The 19,972-nt window shown below is 51.9% G+C and overlaps 1 protein-coding gene across 1 annotated transcript in view; it reads right to left on the bottom strand.

Annotated features, from left to right (window-relative positions):
- LOC146834868 (FRAS1-related extracellular matrix protein 1-like) overlaps positions 1-19,972 on the bottom strand; it is a 991,143-nt gene that overhangs the window by 345,634 nt on the left and 625,537 nt on the right. Inside the window, exon 24 of the mRNA XM_085602468.1 lies at positions 9,989-10,253. Coding sequence (XP_085458594.1) covers positions 9,989-10,253 — 265 coding nt within the window. The remainder of the gene's footprint in view (positions 1-9,988; positions 10,254-19,972) is intronic.

The following is a 19,972-nucleotide window of genomic DNA, read 5'->3' as shown; positions in this document are numbered from 1 at the left end:
ATTATATGGCCGCTATTACGCATAGCCTTCTCCTTCGACACAGCTCTTCAGAGAGAGATGAATAACTCCACACACCTAAGAGCCATTATGTGGGAAAGCCCCAACTATGCACATTCTTCGCCTTGTGCACAGCTCTTCAAAGATAGGCCAATCCTTCCCTACACTCAAGCACATTAGGTAGGCAAGCCCCTACTATGCACATCCTTTATCTTGTACACAACTCTTCAGAGAGAGCCCATTCCTCCTCACACTTAAGACCAATCACTTGGACAAGCTCCTATTACACATAGCATCCTTGTGCACAGTTCTTCATGCAGAGCTCACTCCCTCCACACACCCGAACCCCACTAGGTGTCCAAGGCCCTACTACATAAAGCTTTTGACCTGTGCAAAGCTCTTCATGGAATGGTCCCTCCATTCATACACCGAAGATCGATTAAGTGGCCAAGCCCCTAGTACTCACAGACTTTGTCCTGTGCACAGCTCTTCAGAGAGAGCCCCCTCCCTCCTGACACCCATGGCCAGTCCCTACCAAGTTCAGCCTTCCCTTTGTGCGGAGCTCTTCATGGAGAGGTCACTCCCTCCACATTCACAAGCACAGGCCCCATTAGATAGACAAGCCCCTACTACAGAGATCCTTTGTCCTGTGTACAGCCCTTCACAGAGTGCTCACTCCCTTCACACACCCAACCTTCAAGCTTTTGGTTTGCTGATGAATGATATAATATGTGTCAGAGCAATAGAGTACTTCATTTTAGCACGGTAATGCATATCATCCTTATGCATTTTTAGTTTACTGGTCCCTTTTTGTCTTCTTCTGGGATGAATTATTCTGTTGAGAGTATCTATGACAAATTTCTCAACAGAAGATGAGTATTCCTACCAGTTAGAAACTTTTTTCTGAGTACAACAGATTACTAGAGAAGTTGCTGTATCGCACTTCCAAGCTGTAACTTCTTGACTTAACTAGATGTGGGATAGTGGCTAGAGCGGTCGACCTTGAAGCTGGGGAACCGGGGAGCAAGGTTCGAGTCTCGGTAGGGACACCCAACATCCTGTGATTCTGGGCAAATCACTTAATCTCCCCATGCCCAACAAAAATGAATGTGCCTGTCTGTGACACACCTGGTGTTCATGTAAAGTGCTCTGATACCTTTGGGTCTAGTTCGCATTATATAGAACAAAAAAATAAATATAATAATAATCGTTTCTTAGTACAAGCTCTTGCGGACACCAACTAAATGCTCATATCAACAACATTCTTCTCTCGCTGCTTCAAATGTTGCGCTATATTTCAAATCCATTTGCCATGGGCTTTAATGGTTACCAAAGCCTCTCTTCTTTGTTATAGACTCTCATTCGTAGCACAGACCAATAACGTTGGTACAGTGGGACAGATTTAGTAAGAATTGGTACTACCCAGAGCAGCAAACAAAGTTGTTCAGTGCTTTGTTTCAAGTTGAGAGACCAGAATTGTGATGTATCTACATTTAAATAACACAGTTGTGCTCTCTCAATGTGGTGGCACACTTTGTATAGCCGTTCGTCAACATAGGCTCCATTGCACTATAGTGCAAGAGCTACGTTGTGCTCAGGATTGTTTTTGTAAAGGATGGGGTCCTGTCCTCCACAAAAAAAATCCTTTAAGGCTATTTCTTCTATGGATGTCTACTGTGGAATGCAGCATACAGAAGAAAAAAACAAAGAAAACGATTTCTCCTTACGCCATCCTCAGGGAGGTGCAGGATTCTGGTTCAAAAACATATGACTTGTCTTTGTAGATGTGGATGTGCATCAAAATCCAAGAATGGATGCACCGGAATACTCATACACCACCCATTGAATGATCTCTTGGCACAAAGTAATGAAAGGTAGAGGCACTGCACTGTACTGAATTATCTTATGTATAAACCAACACAAATAGTGATTTCTGTTGGTTTATTAATACCAACCTAATTTTGTATGGGGAATGGGGGTTCTGGCTGTCTAGGGTATGTACCTAAGAAACCACCACTCTTGTCAGGGCTTGTCAGTTACATACCAAAGATAACCTGTGACCACCCTCTTGTAGCTTTGCGCAACACAACAAAAAGCACCTGAGAATTTTCACAGCTTTCCAGTAAGGAAGTTTACAAATGAACACACTACCTAACCACCCCTGGAGTAGTTGCAGGCCAAAGAAATACCTGTGGTACCACTCTGGGCTTTACGCTACTATCAAGATGGGGCAATCATGGTCTCTCCCAATGAGGGAGCGTACTGGTAGACTTCCCTTGAAGTCCATGACGAGGAAGTCTCTAGCCAGTCCCTCCAGACCGGTGCGCCATACCCACCCCACACTGGTGGCCTCCATGGAGGTTTTGGCCCAGACAAGTAATGCTCCAATCACTTAGACAGTCAAGGTTGCCTGTACATTCGTAGACAGATACGCGTACCATGTGGGTCCATGTGGCCGGATCGCAGTACTTTTCCCTGACTGGGGCAGACTCAGAAGTCTACCAGGGGCATGGGATGCAGTGATCTGTGGACCAGACGGGCTCCTATCTCTAGAGCAGATGATGAGTGTTGGCCGCACCACGTGGAGTTCCGTCCCCTGGGGGGGGTGGATTGTACCGGCGCTGACCTCTGTGGGGCAGACCCCACGTTAATTCGGCAATGCGCCTTGGCCAGAATGCAGCTCGCCGGATTGGCTCTGGGGAAACAGCCATTACAACACGGCTGTTTCCCCGCATACCATTACATCGCAAGCGCTCCCACGCATGCGATTGAACAATATGCAGTCATTACTACGATTTTTTTTACATCGCATGCGCTTTTACCACGCATGCGATGTAAAAAAAATAGGCAATACACCTCGTTGTGAGGAAACATAGGCTCTTCCATTTAGGCTCTTCCATTTCCTCACAACGACGTGCACCGCCCCTCAGACCCAAAGTGCAGCATGAACCAGGAGGAGAGAGGAACCACGAGGAAAGAGGGGTAAGGGGGATTTGGCCTGGGGTGGGGGTTAATTTTTTAAGGTAAAAGGGGGTCGGTGGGGTGTGTGTGTAGTTCTGTGTACTGTTTTAGGGCAGGGTCGGGGTTGTGCAGAGTAGTGTTTTAGGGTTTAGGGTAGGGTCGGGGTCATGCAGGGTAGCATTTTAGTGTAGGGAGTGGAATGGGGGTGGGGGGGTCATGCAGGGGGTAGTGTTTTAGGGTTTAGGGCAGGGTCGGGGGGTCATGCAGGGTAGTGTTTTTGGGTAGGGAGAGGACTGGGGATCGAGGGAGGGTCGTGCAGAGGGTAGTGTTTTAGGGTAGTGTCCGGGGGTCATGCAGGCTAGTGTTTTAGGGTATGGAGAGGACTTGGGGTCGAGGGAGGGTCCTGCAGGGGGTAGTGTTTTAGGATTTAGGATAGTGTTGGGCGGTCGTGCAGATTAGTGTTTTAGGGTAGGAAGAGGACTGGGGTAGAGTTGTGCAGGGGTTAGTGGTTTAGGGTAGTGTGGGGGGTTGTGCAGGGTAGTGTTTTAGTGTAGGGAGAGGACTGGGGGTCAGGGAGGGTCATGCAGGAGGTAGTGTTTTAGTGTAAGGAAGTCATGCAGGGGTAGTGTTGTAGGGTTTAGGGTAGGGTCAGGGGTCATGCAGGGTAGCGTTTTAGTGTAGGGAGCGGAATGGGGGTTGGGGATGGTCATGCAGGGGGTTGTGTTGTAGGGTTTAGGACAGGGTCGGGGGGTCATGCAGAGTAGTGTTTTAGGGTAGGGAGAGGACTGGGGATCCAGGGGGGGACGTGCTTGGGGTAGTGTTTTAGAGTAGTATAGGGGGTCATACAGGGTAGTGTTTTAGGGTATGGAGAGGACTAGGGGTCGAGGGAGGGTCCTGCAGGGGGTAGTGTATTAGGGTAGGGAGAGGAATGAGGTTTTGAGTTGTAGTGGCATGCGTGGTAAAGGCATATTTGTGGTAAAAATATGCGATGTAATGGTAGGTCGTGGTAAATGACAACGCGTAGTAATACCCGCGTTGTAATGACACGCGTGGTATTAGTACGCATTGTAACGGGTCACATTCTCTGCTCTGACAGGCACGCACTGCCTGTGTGATGGACAACTGGAAAACAGGGGCATGCCAACTTCTGCTGGAGCGTTATGCACTTGGCAAGTACTGCTGGTGCAGGGCGGGCCCCTCGGGGCACGGTGGGCCCAGTCAGTGTAGGGCTAGTCCAGAGTTCTTGTCCCTGGTGAGGCACTCAGCCTGGCCCAGCAATCGACACTTGGTCCTTTTTCTTAGAACGGTGGATCAGTCATATGCTGATCATGCTTAAGCCCCGCTGCCAGACTCACCTGCTGTGGAGTCACACGGCAAGGGCAGGCAGGGGTATCCTTGATGGCCTTGAGCATAAGCAAGTTGCAACGTGGCAGTCCCTCCTGCAGCCCAGCAATCAGTAGGCAGCATGCCAGCACTATAAGAGCAGGTATTTCAAATGGCTGCTCCTTCTGGCAGCACAACAGTCCTCTGGCAATATGCAGAATCGTACTTGTATAGCATAGCTTGCCATGTAGGAGGGTATCCAGGCGCTGTGATGTAGGTATTAGTCAAAGAGCCAGGTCTTTAGTCTTTTCCTCTAGTGCGTCAGCGAGGGTGAGGTGCGGAGGGGGGGGGGATGTTCCAGGCTTTGGCAAAGAGGTGTGAGAAGGAGCATCCTACGGAGCGGCAGATAAGTGGTATCTGTGCAAGAGCGAGGTGTGCAAAGTGAAGGTTCTTGTGAGGTCAGTGAAAAAACAGGCTGTCAGGAACCAAGTGAATACAATAGTTTGGAGAGAGAGAAAATGCAAGAGGCGCAGGGTCCTTGTAAAACCCTCAAGCTTCAATCTGTGGGTGGATGTTTAGAGGATTAGGCATGTCTTAAGATGGCCACCACGTTTGCAATGAGTGGTAGATAAATAGTGTGGAATTACGAAATCCCGTGTGATTCGAGATTTCGAGTAGCGAGAGTGCGTTTACCTCTGCGCACTTCAATTTGCCTCAGAGAAGTGAAGACCCGTTTTGTGACGCTCCCTGAACTTGGCCATATTCGGAAAGCAATTTCCCCTCATAGTTCCTGAGAAGTCAGAAGACGAATTCAGGAGATTCTTGTAATTTAGAAGCTCTCCTTATCCCCGTATTTGCAGAATATTTTTCCCCGCTTGTTAGACTTACATGGTGAGTTCAGAAGAGGCTTTCTGTAAGAACTCACCCTTCATGAACTGCATTTAATTAAGCCTCTGATTCCTGCATCGGCATAGTAACTTTCCGAGTTCCTGTGACCTCAGCACCGTAAGAGGAACCGTTGAGTTCTTGTGCCCAAGGAAAGAGAGAGAAGTCCCTGAGATTGGTGTTGACTCATCTACTTTCAAGTAAGCCAGAACTTACCACAGTCGAGCAGCGCCAGTCTGGAGCCATCGCCTTGACTTCAGTGCGGATAAGCCAGCACTCTTGCGCTTCGCTTCACGTACCTTTGCCTCCTTGCGTTCCTCCCTGCACTATCCTTCCTATTTCTCCTTCCTTGATCCTTTTTGTGCGTTCCACCTGTGAAGCCGAGTTGCCTGGGACTCTGCAGGAATCTGCATGTGTTGCTACTGTGAGGAACGATTCTAAAGAAACAGTGATTATTTAAAACAAAGTAACCTCAAGCTAAAAACAATACTAACAACATTCTGAGGTTACTACTAAAAGAACTGTATTAAAGAGAAGTTACACACCTTGCCTAATAGGTAGGAATAGGTAATCATTTTGCAAGCCTACTGAAGGGTGGTAAGGGTGTAGAGTGTTTAACCTTGAAATTATATTTCCCTTTATGCATTAGGTATCTTCAGCTCAAAGTAATACTGTGGCTGACCATACCATATAGAAATAGAAGAGGAGAGAAGAATCTTGCAGAATCTGGTAGGGGGAGCATAAGGTGCTGTACAGTAAGACTCTTACAGTGTAGGTGAAGAAAGGTTATCCTGAAATTCTGTCTCCATCTGTGCATTAGGAACTCTCCACACCAATCAAGTAGAGTCATAAGAAGAAGGCTCCGCAGAAGAGAGTGAGTCCAGGTCCAGTCAGAGTGCCTCTTCTCTGTCCTTACTCCGTTTCCCCCTTCCTGGAGCAGCTGCACTTAAAGGAAGTGTGTTCTGGGGAGTGGGCATTGGGACTTAGCTACGTTCTGCCTCCGTGGAGAATCCGGCACTTGACACAGGCGGTGGTTCATGTAGGTGAGTCCTTGGTCATGGAGGGCTTTGTAGGCATGGTTCAGATGCTTGAATTGGCATATCTTCTGGACAGGGAGCCAGTGGAGGTCCTTCAGGTTCTGGGTGATGTGGGTCCTCTTGGGCAGGTTGAGGATCAGTCTGGCAGCTGTGTTCTGGATCGTCTGGAGTCTTCGCATGAGTTTGTTAGTGGTGCCTACATAGAGTGTGTTGCCATAGTCGTGTTGGCTAGTGATAAGCACCTGCGTCACCATTTTCCTGGTGCTGATAGGAGCCATTTCAAGACTTTGCAGAGCATGCAGAGCAGGTGGGAGCAGCCTGAGGAGACTGTATTGACCTGATGTTTCATAGAGAATTCACTGTTCGGGATGATGCCGAGGTTGCAGGTGTGGTCTTTCGGTGTGGGGGTGTGGGTGGGTCCGAGTTCCAATGGCCACCAGGAATCATTCCATAGGGCAGTGTGTCTGCCGAAGATCAGTCAGTTTTGTTCGTGTTGAGTTTCAGGCAGGTGTCCTTCATCCAGGCTGAGACATTCTCATACAGTTGTGGAAGTTGGTTTTCGTCAAGGTGAGGTCCGCTGAGAGGGAGATGATGAGCTGGGTATCATCAACGTAGGAGATGATGTTGATGTTGTGCGATCTGACAATGTCTGCGAGTGGTGTCATGTAGAGGGTTGGAATGAGGGTTGAACCTTGGGGAATGCCACTACTGGCAAGCTTGGGTTGTGAGGTGAAGGGAGGGAGGTGGGACTGTCTGGGTGCACCCAATGAGAGAGGATGCCATCCATGTAAGCGCAAATGCAAAAATAACAATAGATGGACAGAATGCAGAACAATGTCATACATTCACCCCAGTACAGAGAACTGGGCCTAAATCCATCGTTTTTTTTGCTCTTTGGGGTGGTGTGGTGATCAAAAGAATGATGGATTAAACCCAGATCCTTGTGACTGGGGGTGAATGTTTGCATTGTCCAACATTCCGTCCATCAATTGTTTCTTTTGCATATGGCACCCTAAGTGGGAAGGGTATGCCCAGACGTGGGTCCTGTGCTCACTACACTACAGGATTCAAACTAGCCTGGCTGATGAAGGGTGATGCCCAGAAACCGGTCCCAGGATGCTTATTTCCGGTCCAGGGAGGACCTGGCTTGGCAGTTCGGGCTGGACTATTCCCACAAGGAACAGGGTCAAGACTGATTTGCATATGGCTGGCTCCAAACTGAGGAGGTGTGGTGAGCAAAAGAATGATGGATTAAACCCAGATCCTTGTGACTGGGGGGTGAATGTTTGCATTGTCCAGCATTCCGTCCATCAATTGTTTATTTTGCATATGTCGCCCTAAGAGGGAAGGGTATGCCCAGACATGGGTCCCATGCTCACTACACCACTGGATTCAAGCTAGCCTGGCTGATGAAGGGTGATGCCCAGAAACTGGTCCCAGGATGCTTGTTTCCAGTCCACAGAGGACCTGGCTAGGCAGTTTGAGCTGGACTTTTCCCACAAGGAACAGGGTCAAGACTTATTTGCATATGGCTGGGTCCAAACTGGGGTGGTGTGGTGAGCAAAAGAATGATGGATTCAACCCAGATCCTTGTGACTGGGGGGTGAATGTTTGCATTGCCCAGCATTCCGTCCATCAATAGGTCTTTTGCATATGTCGCCCTCAGTGGGAAGGGTATGTCCAGACGTGGGTCCCTTGCTCACTGCACCACTGGATTCAAGCTAGCCTGGCTGATGAAGGGTGATGCCCAGAAACTGGTCCCAGGATGCTTGTTTCCGGTCCACCGAGGACCTGGCTTGGCAGTTCGAGCTGGACTGTTCCCACAAGGAACAGGGTCAAGACTGATTTGCATTTGGCTGGGTCCAAACTGGGGTGGTGTGGTGAGCAAAAGAATGATGGATTAAACCCAGATCCTTGTGACGGGGGTGAATGTTTGCATTGTCCAGCATTTCGTCCATAAATTGTGTCTTTTGCCTATCCATTTAAGCGCATCATCTGTTATTCCAATTTGGCATAGTCGATCGATGAGTGTGTGGTGGGAGACAGTGTTGAATGCTGCAAGAGGTCAAGCAGGATCAGGGCGGCTGCTTCTCCTCTGTCAAGTAAGGTGTGGATGTCATCTGCTGCGGCGATCAGGGTTGTCTTGGTGCTGTGCTTGGCTCTGAAACCTCATTGGGAAGGATCCAGTAGATTGTTTTTCTACAGGTGTTCGGCGAGTTGGAGGTTGATGGCCTTCTCCAGGATTTTGATGGGGAATGGGAGCAGTGAGATAGGACAGTAGTTCTGGAGCTCGCTGGGGTCAGACGACGGTTTCTTGTGGAGGAGTCTCACTTCTACTATATTTGCACCAATGAAGATTTTTAGAGTCGTCTAGGATTTCTGCCATATAACTGATGTGTTCCATCTCATACAGATTACTATTGTCACATCGCTCCTGACAAAATTTGTGATGCAGATTCCCACCATTTTGGTAGCTATGCTCTATACTGAATTTCATCAGCAAAGTCACAAATATGAATTGTTAATGTGACAGATGCCTTCCTTCTGTTAGTTACAACAAAAAGTTCTGTGAGTTATCATGTGCATATATTTTTAAGAAATTCAAGGGGTACTAATGTGCTTTTGTAAATTAATAAGCTCTTCATTGAAGAGATAATGGCAAATAATACAAAATAAACTAAATTCTACAGTAGGCAGCTCTGCAAACTTTAGTGAGTTTACCTTAGAGCTGTATTATTTGGCGATAATGGACATGTTTCTATTCCTGTAAATATAATCCCCCGACTGTATTTATCACTGTTTACATGCCCTGGTGTGGGTCTCGTTTACATGTTCGGTTCTAGAAGCTCCTGTTTGCCCTATTGTTTAGATTCACAGTCAGTGCTTAATTAAAGACAAATCTGGGCCCTGCACATTTCTTTGTTTACAATTTAAGCTCTGTATAATACAGCCTTTTGACTGAACATATTTCCTTCTTGAATCTTTGGGCTGCTTTGAAGTCCTAGTGAAGTCTCTGCTGTCAGAAGCAGGCACAATGGACTCCAAGGGTAGCACGAGGCACACACAACGACTTCCTTAAACTATATGAGTTAATTGCAATCCAGGCCTTGCAGGAACAGCGATGTAGCAAGAAGCCGTGATTTTCTGGGTCACGGCACCGCAGACAACGCTCATCGAGTTAATTGATGATGCCATCTCGTCTGGAAAAAGCCCGGATTCTCCCTCTGCGCACTGGAGGGATGCAAAGACATTACATTTAAGGATTGAAAAGGCGGACATATGCTTTTTTCGGCGATATCACGCGGCCATCTGGACCACGCACGCCGCTATGATGATTCCTTCCTCTCCTAACTCTTTGTCAAACAATCACCATTTTACTTAGAGACACTAATTTGCACACCGACTTACTGCCCCTTCTGGTTGTCGCTCTTCCTGGTGATTTGTAGCACCTTCTAGGAAGCTAATTGAAAATTATGCTTTTCTCGGCAAGCGTACTCAGCAGAATTAGTTCGTTTTTATTGCCAATGTTCGTTGTGAGTGCAGCAAAGTTGCTCCTTCTTGCCTCTGGACATGTGATCAGAAAACGCATCTTAAACCATATGTAATTGTGATGCTAATGAAAGTATAAAAGACCATCCGCGCTGCTAAAACGGTCTTTGCGCCGCATCGCTGCACCGCAAGCCAGATGTCATGCAATGCGTGTTAATCTGCGGGCATCCCTTATAGCAGAAACATTAACCCTTGCATTCCAGCTCACTGGGGCCTGAACAGGGGGCCCCTCTCACCTGAACGAGTCTCTGGCGGCCTCGTGGCTGTTGTCATGGACGTAGCAGATCTTCTGTGCCACCAAATCCAACTGGCTGAAACTGGCAGTGGGCACGCCCGGGTAATTGATGTACTCAATCTGACCATGCACAGGTGGCACGGAGATGGCATAAAGCAGCTTCTCGGGCTTGCCAGTGCCATCTGTTGCCATGAGAACATCTGTCGTCAAGGTCACCTTGTCACCCGCTGTTAAAGTCACGGGTTTGGTGAGCAGAACAATGTCACCTAGGAGGAAATAGGGAGAAAATGAAAGAGATGTCTTTGTCTGCAGAGGCCTTGCGAAGGAAGACACAAAAGCACGTGACCAAAAGAAACACCAAGAGGATGGGGAATAAGGCTGGGAAGCTCATACAAGCCAATCAAGCACCATGGTAATCTCCCCGCATTCTTTATTTGTCGAGCTTGCACTTTATAGATTTTATCTTGGCATCATAAGAAGCTTCGCGGCCAATGAGCTATAGAAACAGTTTAAACATAAAATAACATAACGTTGTAACGTGATCTCTGAGATAATCCAGACAAAGGCTGCCCACCACAAATACTAATCACATATTTCCAAATAATTACAGATGATGAAATATGTCCGAGGTCCAGTTCCAAGTCAGCCTGGTCGCATACTATGAACACACAGGCATTTCTAGATGATTTACTAGGCACCATAGAACTAGAAAAAATAACAAGTTGAAGTTTTAATGTCCAGTATTTAAGGGTTTCATAGCTAAAAATGTACATCAATTTTTTTTATATACGGGCAATAGGGTTTTGGGGGGGGCGGCCGACCAACGGGAGGCCTGCCACCCCCGGGGAGTTTTGGGCCGAGGGGGCAGCCGTAGGCACGTACGGCGTGCCTTGGGCTCCTTTTGGGCTCGTTGGGCTGGGGTTGGGCGGTTTTTGGGCGGGAGGGTTTAAAACCGGCCATTTCGTGTCGCGAGCCACCATTTCGGTGGCCGTGACACGACAGCCGGTGTGAGGGAGGCGGGCAATGGTGTTGGTTTTTTGTGTGCGCGGCGACTTCGGTGGATCTGCCGCGGTGTTGGCTGAGCGACGCGCTTTGGAGACGGGGATTGTGAACGGAGGTGTACGGAGCAGGGAGATGGCCATGTGGGAGAATACGCGCGTCGCGGAGGCGCTTCGATTGCTGGAGGACGCGGGCCGCATGGATCTTGTGCGACCCGGAGTAAAGGTACGGCCTCCCAGACGTGCCGCAAGTGGAGTGGCGACTGCGGTGCTCGCGTGTGCCCCGCCACGGGCGCCAAAGCGCACTCCGGCTGACGCGGGGGGCACGGCCGCGTGGTGCACGTGGCCGCCCCAGTGAAACGTTGGAGGGCGAGGAGGCGGGCAGGGCAAAATCCGGCGCTAAAGTTTAAGGAGGGGGCGGGAGGGGCGGCGGTGTCACAGGGCTCTAAGGGTGGCCCTGCAAGTGCTGCCACAGATAGTAACGCCTCTGCAGGGGCCAAGGGGGCAAAGGGTACGGGCAGTAGGCGGGGGCGGGGACAAGGGGCGGGGGGGCTGCGGCGGGGTGGAAGTCGGTCAGTGCGGGTGAGGCTAATATACCGGGGCCCAGCGGGGCGGGTTCCCCATTACTGATTGAGAGTGAAGGTGAGGGGGCGGGGGAGGCCTGGTGGGGATGTTATCAGTAGGGAGGTCGCCGGCTCGGGAGTGTGGGGGGCAAGAGCGGGAGTGCGCAGGGCGGGCCTCCGGGGGGACGGGCTCGATAGCCAGGGGGAGGAGGGAGTACTCGCGGGGGCCGGGGGATGCGGGGGGCTGGGAGCGGGGTGGGGGGTGCTCAAAGGGGGGGCGGGGAGCGGGCGCGGGGGGCTCCATGTTCCGTGGTGGAGGTTGGGGGAGGGTGGGGAACTGGGGTGGGAATTGCGGGCGAGAGCGGGTCGGACACGGGGGTGTGGCGGGGGGTGGCGCTGGGACGGCGGGGGGCGTCGGGGTCCGGCGCGGTTCAGCGGGAGGTGGAGTCCCTGGCGGGGAGCGATGGGGGAGAGTGGGGGGGATGGGGGGATGTGGGGTGGAGCGGCTGGGGGAGGGGTGGGACGGAGAGGGCTACACCGGCGCGGCGAGGGGGTCATTCCTTGGGGGCAGGGGGCGGGAGGTGCTGGGGGGTCGCCGGGGGGTGCTGCGGGTCAGGGGATAGGTTTACCACCGACATGTCGGACGCCACTTTTTTCTTTCGGCAGGTAGGCGTGGAAAGGGGCTCGGGAGAGCTTCATGCGGCTCCAATCCACCGAGGGGATGGGCCGGCTCGGCCTCATGCGGGTGGTTGCGCTCCCACGAGGGACCTGTCAAGGGCGCCATCCAGGAGTCGGGGCGGTAGGTCCCCGCCAGCCTCACCTCGTAGGGTTGATGCGGCCTCCGGGGGCAGGGGCCGGAGTTGCTACAGTCCAGACAGGGCACGCGCGGAGCAGCGCACAGGGCGGAGGAGCGGGAGTGTGGATTTGGAGGACTTGTTGCACACATGTAGGGAGCGGGCGGGGTTGAGCCGGCTGGAGACCGTAGAGGGCGGTCGGTGGCCAGAACATGGGCCAACAGGGCTGGAGTCCGAGGGGGGCGGCCCTTACATTTGGGATGAGGATGGGGAGAGTGTGGAAGAAGGGGAGATTCGGGAAGGGAGGGGGGGGAGCGCCATAATGTTTGTGCTAGTTCATTGCAGCCCCAGCGATTCCAGGCGGAGAGAGTGTCGGCCCCCTTCTGTGCAACTGGTTAGGCGGCGGGATCCGGTGAGGACTCCGACCTTGACGCCAGGTAAGGGGAGAAAAGGGGCGGGGCGAGTGGTGCCGCACCGGTGGGGGTATCGGTGGGCACAGATGCGAGGGGCGATGATGGGGGGGTGCGTTTGAGTAAGGGGGCATACGTACGGGACACTGGGGTGGGGACAGATGGCACAGGGAGCGAGGGGACGGGTGCCTTGCGTGATAAGGGGCTTGGGGAGGTGCCCGCGACGGGTACGGGGAAGGAGAGTCATGAGGTGTCAGTGCATAAACTCCCATAGATGGGTATTGCGAAGCCTCTGGGGGCGCAGCTGTCGTTGGCCACCAAAAAAAAAATTTGGAAGGGAGAGTATGTGGACATCTTGAAGCTCCTGCATAGGGAGCTGATGGCGAAGGAAGGGTCTAAGGAGGAGGAGCTGGAGCTGGCTCAGCGGCCCAAGGTGCCCTTGAATATTGAGAACTGGTCGGCGGGGTTTTGATCTTTGCGAGTGTGTACTGTGTTAAGTACCCGGAAAGGTCCGTGGCGTTGTTTAAATACATGGACGTTATGCCTGGTTGCAGTATGATGAGGAGTTCCGAGCGCAACCTGGCCTGGGACCCGGAGGCAAAATGGGGGAGATTGACTCAGACCTGTATCAGCAGACGATGGGCGGGGCTAAGTTTGGGAAAACGATTTATACGGCCAGCGGCCTACCATTGGCGCCTCGCCCCTTTCCGGCCCGCCCCACCTGGGGGGGGGGTGGGGCAAGGAGAGAGTACTGGGGGGGCCAGTGTGGGAGCGTGTTGGGACTACAACAAGGGAGCTTGCACGCGGCAATACTGCAAGTTCCGCCACGAGTGTTCAAAGGAAAGGGGGGAATGAGGTGGCATGAATTAATTCCCATGTTGAATCAGGTGGTACGGGGGGGAATTTGTCCAGATGTCTTGGTCATCCATGTAGGGGAAAATGACTTGGTGCAATGTAAGGGCTTGGCTTTGCTGAAGCAGATGCAGCGGGACTTGAGGGAGATACAGAGGCAGTGGTCCGGGTGCCATGTGATTTGGTCTGAGTTCATACCCAGGAGAAAGTGGAGGGGGTCAGAGTGTCCTGCGGCAAAAGACAGAGTGCATAGGAAGATTAATAGGGACATGCGAGTCTTTTGCGCTAAGGAGGGTTTTGGGAGGATGGAGCACCCGGACTTACGCTATGCAGCAGTATATTTTTTTCGGGAGGATGGAGTTCATCTGTCCCGCTACGGCATGGAACTGTACATTGTACAGCTGAAGGAGGCATTGGATAGAGCAATAGGGGTGAGCAGATACCCGAAGCGTTCAGATTCCTAGGGGGGGGTCGAAGGCTGTCTAGGACACCCTTAGAGTGGCGTTTTTTTCTAGTTGATTCGGTATAAGGTTGGATGGTTACAGTTATGAGAATCATATAAGAAGTTATTTAGTTAGGTAGGTGTAGAAATGTTAGGACTGGCCAGTTGTTTATAATGGTTGCAGGGGGGGGAACAGGTTAGGGGAGGGGGTGGGGGGAAGGTAGGAAGACTTTACTTAGTGAGGTTTAGTTTTGTACGGCACAGGCCAAGGGAATTCTGACGTAAGGTGCACCTGTTTCCAATAAAGCGGCCTTTTTCACACCAAGAAATGTGTTGTGGTATGTGCTGCCCCCAGTTTAGGCCCAATGGCGTTTTGGGGGGGCAGCCGACCAACGGGAGGCCTGCCACCCCCAGGGACTTTTGGGCCGAGGGGGCAGCCGTAGGCACGTACGGTGTGCCTTGGGCTCCTTTCGGGTTTGCTGGGCTGGGGTTGGGCGGTTTTTGGGTGGGAGGGTTTAAAACCGGCCATTTCGTGTCGCGAGCCACCTTTTCGGTGGCCGTGACACGACAGCCGGTGTGAGGGAGGCGGGCAGTGGTGTCGGTTTTTTGTCCCTCCCTCCCCATAAATTTTTGTTTTTTCATTCCGTGTGGGGGGCCTTTTTGGTGGGGGACTTTGGAAGGCGTGGTGGAGTTGTTGCGGTTGGCTTTTGAGGGAACAGGTGCATCCGGGGGAACGCGTGTAAGGGGTTGTCGCTGGAACAGGTGCGGGTGTGAGGATAGTTGCTGCGGGGGCGTTTTTTCCTAGTTGATTCGGTATAAGGTTGGATGGTTACAGTTATGAGAATAATATAAGAAGTTATTTAGTTAGGTAGGTGTAGAGATGTTAGGAATGGCCAGTTGTTTATAATGGTTGCGGGGGGGGGACAGGTTAGAGGAGGGGGTGGGGGGAAGGTAGGAAGACTTTACTTAGTGAGGTTTCGTTTTGTACGGCACAGGCCAAGGGAATTCTGATGTAAGGTGCACCTGTTTCCAATAAAGCGGCCTTTTTCACACCAAGAAATGTGTCGTGGTATGTGCTGCCCCCAGTTTAGGCCCAATAATCCGATGCAGAGAAAACAACTTTCCTTTTTATTATCAAGAGCAACAGATGCAGTAATTCTTAATTGTTGTAAATCTTTTAATCAATACAATAGGCTTATTTTTCAAGTATATAATTCAGTGTGCAATGTACGGTATAATCCATGGATTGTGATTTTTTTTAATACCTAAATTGTTGGGATATTGTAGAGTTGTGCAAACTCTACAATGAAATAGTTCCAAATGGCTACATTGCAAGAGTAAATGGTCTTTTTGGCCATGCGGAATGTGTACATGCTCTCCGCATATCCACCAGGGTAAGTCAATGGCTCACGTTGACTCAGCTGTTTTCTGTCAGCTTTTACTTTATTCTGGTTTCAGTTGTTTGGCAACAATTGATGTCGGATAACACTCCATCTTACAAAACTATGACAATATAATCCTAATTTATTAGTTCTTGGGAGATACAGTCCAGCACTCTATTTTGATGTTCGCTGGCAGACTTCAGAAAGAGACTCAAGACCAGGCTCTTCGACGGAGACACAGCGCCCAGATACCCCTAGGAGTCAAAGTGTTGTGCTTTACAAATGCTGTTGATTGATTGATTACTATTGCAATAATGCCATGTGGCATGGCAATTTAGTACAAGTTTAGGATGCCACAGATAAACATTTTGGGCCCATAATGTATTAACTATGTAATCCCTGAGCCAATCGAGCATTCCAGGTTGCCTCTTCGATGTATTTGCACTCTACTAGATATTCAAAGACGGTGCAGTGCAAACACTAGCATGGATATGTTGCATCACCACATAATAATCCAGAGCCCCAAGGAGGAGCCTAGCGCGCAACCAAGATGGCCGCGTAGGCTTGTGGCTCCCGAGGGCCTCCGCAACCTCCCACGTCTATCCTGTCATAATCCTGATCTTTTCGACGGGCTTTTGTCTATGATCTTACGCTAAGGTGCCACTCGTTTTCCAAATCGAAATTGGACTCCGGGAACCTGGTTTTTTGGCGACCTGAAGTTTGCGGCCTTCTCCGGCTTTGGTCCCGGACTCGGGTTGGTGAGGTGCCCGGCTGCAAAGTGAACAACAGCGGCATGCCAGGCTGGGCCTGCCCTGGAACTCGTACTTTCACTTTCGGTTTCGAGTTGACCGACCGAAACTGTTGAGGAGACATCGGGAGAGCTGCACCGAGTGCGGAGTGCCAAGCCTGGACATCAGCTAGCGGCCCGGATCCCCGGGCCTTCCTCCGGGTGCTGGAGGGTGCTGACCTTGCTGATCGCCAACGATGACGACAAGAGTGGATGGCGACAAGCTAAAACCCAAATCTACCCGGAGGGGAGCCTATTCTCAGGCCAACAATATGGACCGCTATGCTCAGCCAAAGGGATCCCCTAGTGGATCACGTAAATCGCCTGAGCCGCCCAAGGAGGCCTCGGGCGCATCACCCGAATTGACTCTGCTGGATGTCATGGGGGCCATCGAGGAGATGAAGGTGACCGTGAACCAGCAACTAGATACTCTGGCCAACAAGTTGGACTCGGTGCTGATCGATGTCACCTTGGTCAGAGCAGACCTGTCGAAAACCAACGACCGGGTCGACTCGTTGGCCCAAGCGACGTCGAGCCTAACGGTGGATGTGGCCGCTTTGCAGACGACGGTGCGGAGGTTGCAGCTCGCAAGCGATCTGACCGAGCGTCGCCTCGAGGACTCTGAAGGCAGGGCCAGGCGGAACAACGTCCGCATTATCGGCGTGCCCGAACGATCGGAGGAATCTGCTGTGGACCTCTTTGTGGAGGATCTAGTGGTGACTCATCTAGCACCCAAAGGGCTGAGCAAATTCTTCGCCGTGGAACGGGCCCACAGGGTTCCAGGGGGTGCGCCTAAGGTGGGTGCCCCCCCACGGCCGATCATTGCCCGACTTTTTAATTTTCGGGATAGAGACGCTATCCTGCAGGCGTCGAGGGTGGCGGGGCCATTACGCTTTGAAAACTCTAATGTTAGCTTTTACCCAGACTTTACGCAAGCGGTTCAAAAGCAACGGATGGGTTTCTCGGCCATCAAACGGCGCTTGAGAGACATGGACTTTAAGTATGCGATGCTCTTCCCGGCTAGGCTGCGAGTCGAGCTAGATGGTCGCTCACACTTCTTCGACCGGCCGGAGGCGGTGGGAGAGTGGCTGGATGCCCTGCCCAAGAGTCGGGAGCCGGAGGGGCGGATGACGGAGAGCGGAGAAGGTTCGCCGGAGTAGGAATGGAACTGTGATTCTGGCGCTGGACTGCTTTGGTAACGTTTTGCGCCTGTGGCTGCACCGGACTCCAGTTGTTGACACTTTGCCCCGTGGTGTTTGGAGGTTGCGGGGGGCTTGCTGGGGCCCTTTCCTCCTTCTGGGGTTCTTTTTTTGTCCTTCTTGTAGTGAATTTTATAATGGGGCGACAGGCACACTGCAGGTTGGGGGGGCTGTTTGGGCTCACGCAGGGGTGCAGGGAGGGGGGAGTTTTGTTGGGGTTGATGGGACGGGGTTGGGGATTGTTTGTTTGTTTCACAAGGCGGGATAACATTTCATGCTGCTCTACTATGATTGTGCCACCCGGGAGGGGGATGTTCTGTGCTGGGAGGGATGGGGGGTAGGGGGCTGAAACTTCTTTCCTGGAATGTGAATGGGCTGGGGGACAGGATAAAGCGGGGGGTAGTCCTGCAGTTTCTGAAACGTATCTCGCCAGACATTGTGTTCCTGCAGGAAACACACCTCATAGGGAACTCTTTCCATGCCATGAACAGACGAGGGTATCGCCTTCTGGCCCATTCTGGCTTCACTTCTGGCTCGAGGGGAGTGGGCATTTTGGTCAGGACCTCTCTCCCGTTAGTGGTGGATGAGGTGATCCACGACGACAGATGGCGCTACGCTGCGCTGGTGGGGAGGTGGGAGGGTAGATTGATTACGCTGGTCACGGTCTACGTCCCGCCGGGCCTGCAGACGGCCACCTATGCTGATTTGGGACGTCTGCTGCTAGGGCTCCCGGGGGGGGTGGTGGTCCTGGGGGGGGATTTTAACGCTGTTGTTTCCGGAGTTGAGGATCGATACCCCCCTAGGGACCTCCCTCGGGCCCAGAGTTGGTTGGGGGGTTTTCTGGATGCCCTGGGACTGATAGATTGCTGGCGGTTGAAACACCCTGGACAGGCGCAGTATACCTTCCATTCTGGGGCCCATGGTAGTCTTTCGAGGCTTGACTATATGCTAGTTCCTGCGGCCCAAGCTGGGATGATCGGGGAGGTGAGACACTTGGCACGCGGTATTTCAGATCACTCCCCCCTTTTGTTGCACCTGGATATCGCCCTGGGGGCGGAGGGGAGGGTGGCGCCGATCAACCCCTGGTACCTACGGAACCCCACGATTCGTGCAGACTTGGTCAAGTCTCTGGAACATTACTTCAAGGACAACGTGGGGTCGGTGTCTTCCGCCATCTCCCTTTGGGAGGCCTTTAAAACGGTGCTCAGGGGACAGGCCCTATCTCTCATTTCCTCCACCAAAAAATGCGCTGCGCAGGAGGTTGTTCGGCTAGAAAAATGAGATTACTGAGTTGGAGAGTGAGTTGGAGCAAGGTGTAACGGATGACAGATTGCATATCTTGGAGCTCAAGCAGGCCGACTACAAGGCGCTGGTTACTGAATCTGCTAGGAGTGTGAGCAGGGAGCAACAGGGACGTTTGTATGATATGGGTGATAAGGCCGGGAAATTGATTGCTTGGTTGGATAAGAAGGAGAGAGCGAGTCGAGTGGTACCGGAGGTTGAGAGTGGTGACGGTGTGCGTGTGACGGACCCCGGTGATATAGTTGATTGCTTTGCGGAGTATTTTCACGGGGTCTACTCTCCGGTCTCGGAACGCTCGGAGGAAGACTCTCGACTGCTGCTTCGGGACGTAGCTCTGCCCTCCTTGTCCGATGAGGATAAAGTAGTGATGGATGCGGCCCTGTCGTCAGATGAGATTGCTTTGGCCATTCGCTCGATTGCATCGGGCAAGGCCATGGGTCCTAACGGACTCCCCATTGAATTATACAAGTTGCGCCCAGATGTTATTGCGCCTTATCTCAGGGACATGTTCCTTGAGGCTAGGGCGGCAGGCTCTCTCCCCTCTGACCAACGTCTCGCTACCATTGTTGTTATCCATAAGGAGGGGAAGCCCCGTGATCGATGTGCTTCTTACAGGCCCATCTCCTTGTTAAACGCGGAACCTAAAATCCTCGCCAAGGTACTGGCCAATCGTCTGATCCGGGTTGTGGGCGACCTGGTTCATCAGGATCAATCCGGCTTTATACCCCATCGCAATACCGCTTTGAACCTGCGGCGGTTGCATGGCGTCCTTGCTCGCGCACCATTCCTTCGTGAACCGGCCATCTTGGTGTCCTTGGACGCTACCATGGCGTTTGATACTTTGGAATGGCCATACATCTGGGCAGCATTGGCGAAGTTTGGTTTTGGCCCGGGGTTCATCGGTTGGGTAAAACTGCTCTATGACAATCCGCTGGCACAGGTAGTGGTCAACGGACGGGTATCGGCTCCCTTTATCTTGGGCAGGGGCACCCGACAGGGTTGTCCGCTGTCGCCTCTCCTATTTGCGTTTTGTCTGGAGCCCCTTGCGGAGTGGTTGCGATGGGAACCCTCGATGCGTGGTCTTAGATGGACGCCGGAATACGAGGACCGGGTCTCCCTATACGCGGACGATATACTTTTGTATCTTGCATCGCCGTGCAAATCGCTCATCGTGTTGGTGGACGTTTTGAGCTCCTTTGGTCGCAACTCCGGATTGGTCATCAACTGGGCTAAGTCCTGTGTGTACGTTCTTTCCG

Source organism: Triturus cristatus, chromosome 4_2 (genome assembly GCF_964204655.1).
Source record: "Triturus cristatus chromosome 4_2, aTriCri1.1, whole genome shotgun sequence".
Taxonomy (NCBI): domain Eukaryota; kingdom Metazoa; phylum Chordata; class Amphibia; order Caudata; family Salamandridae; genus Triturus; species Triturus cristatus.
The sequence above is the reverse complement of the archived record's forward strand: the minus strand, read 5'-3'. Positions and strand labels throughout refer to the sequence as shown.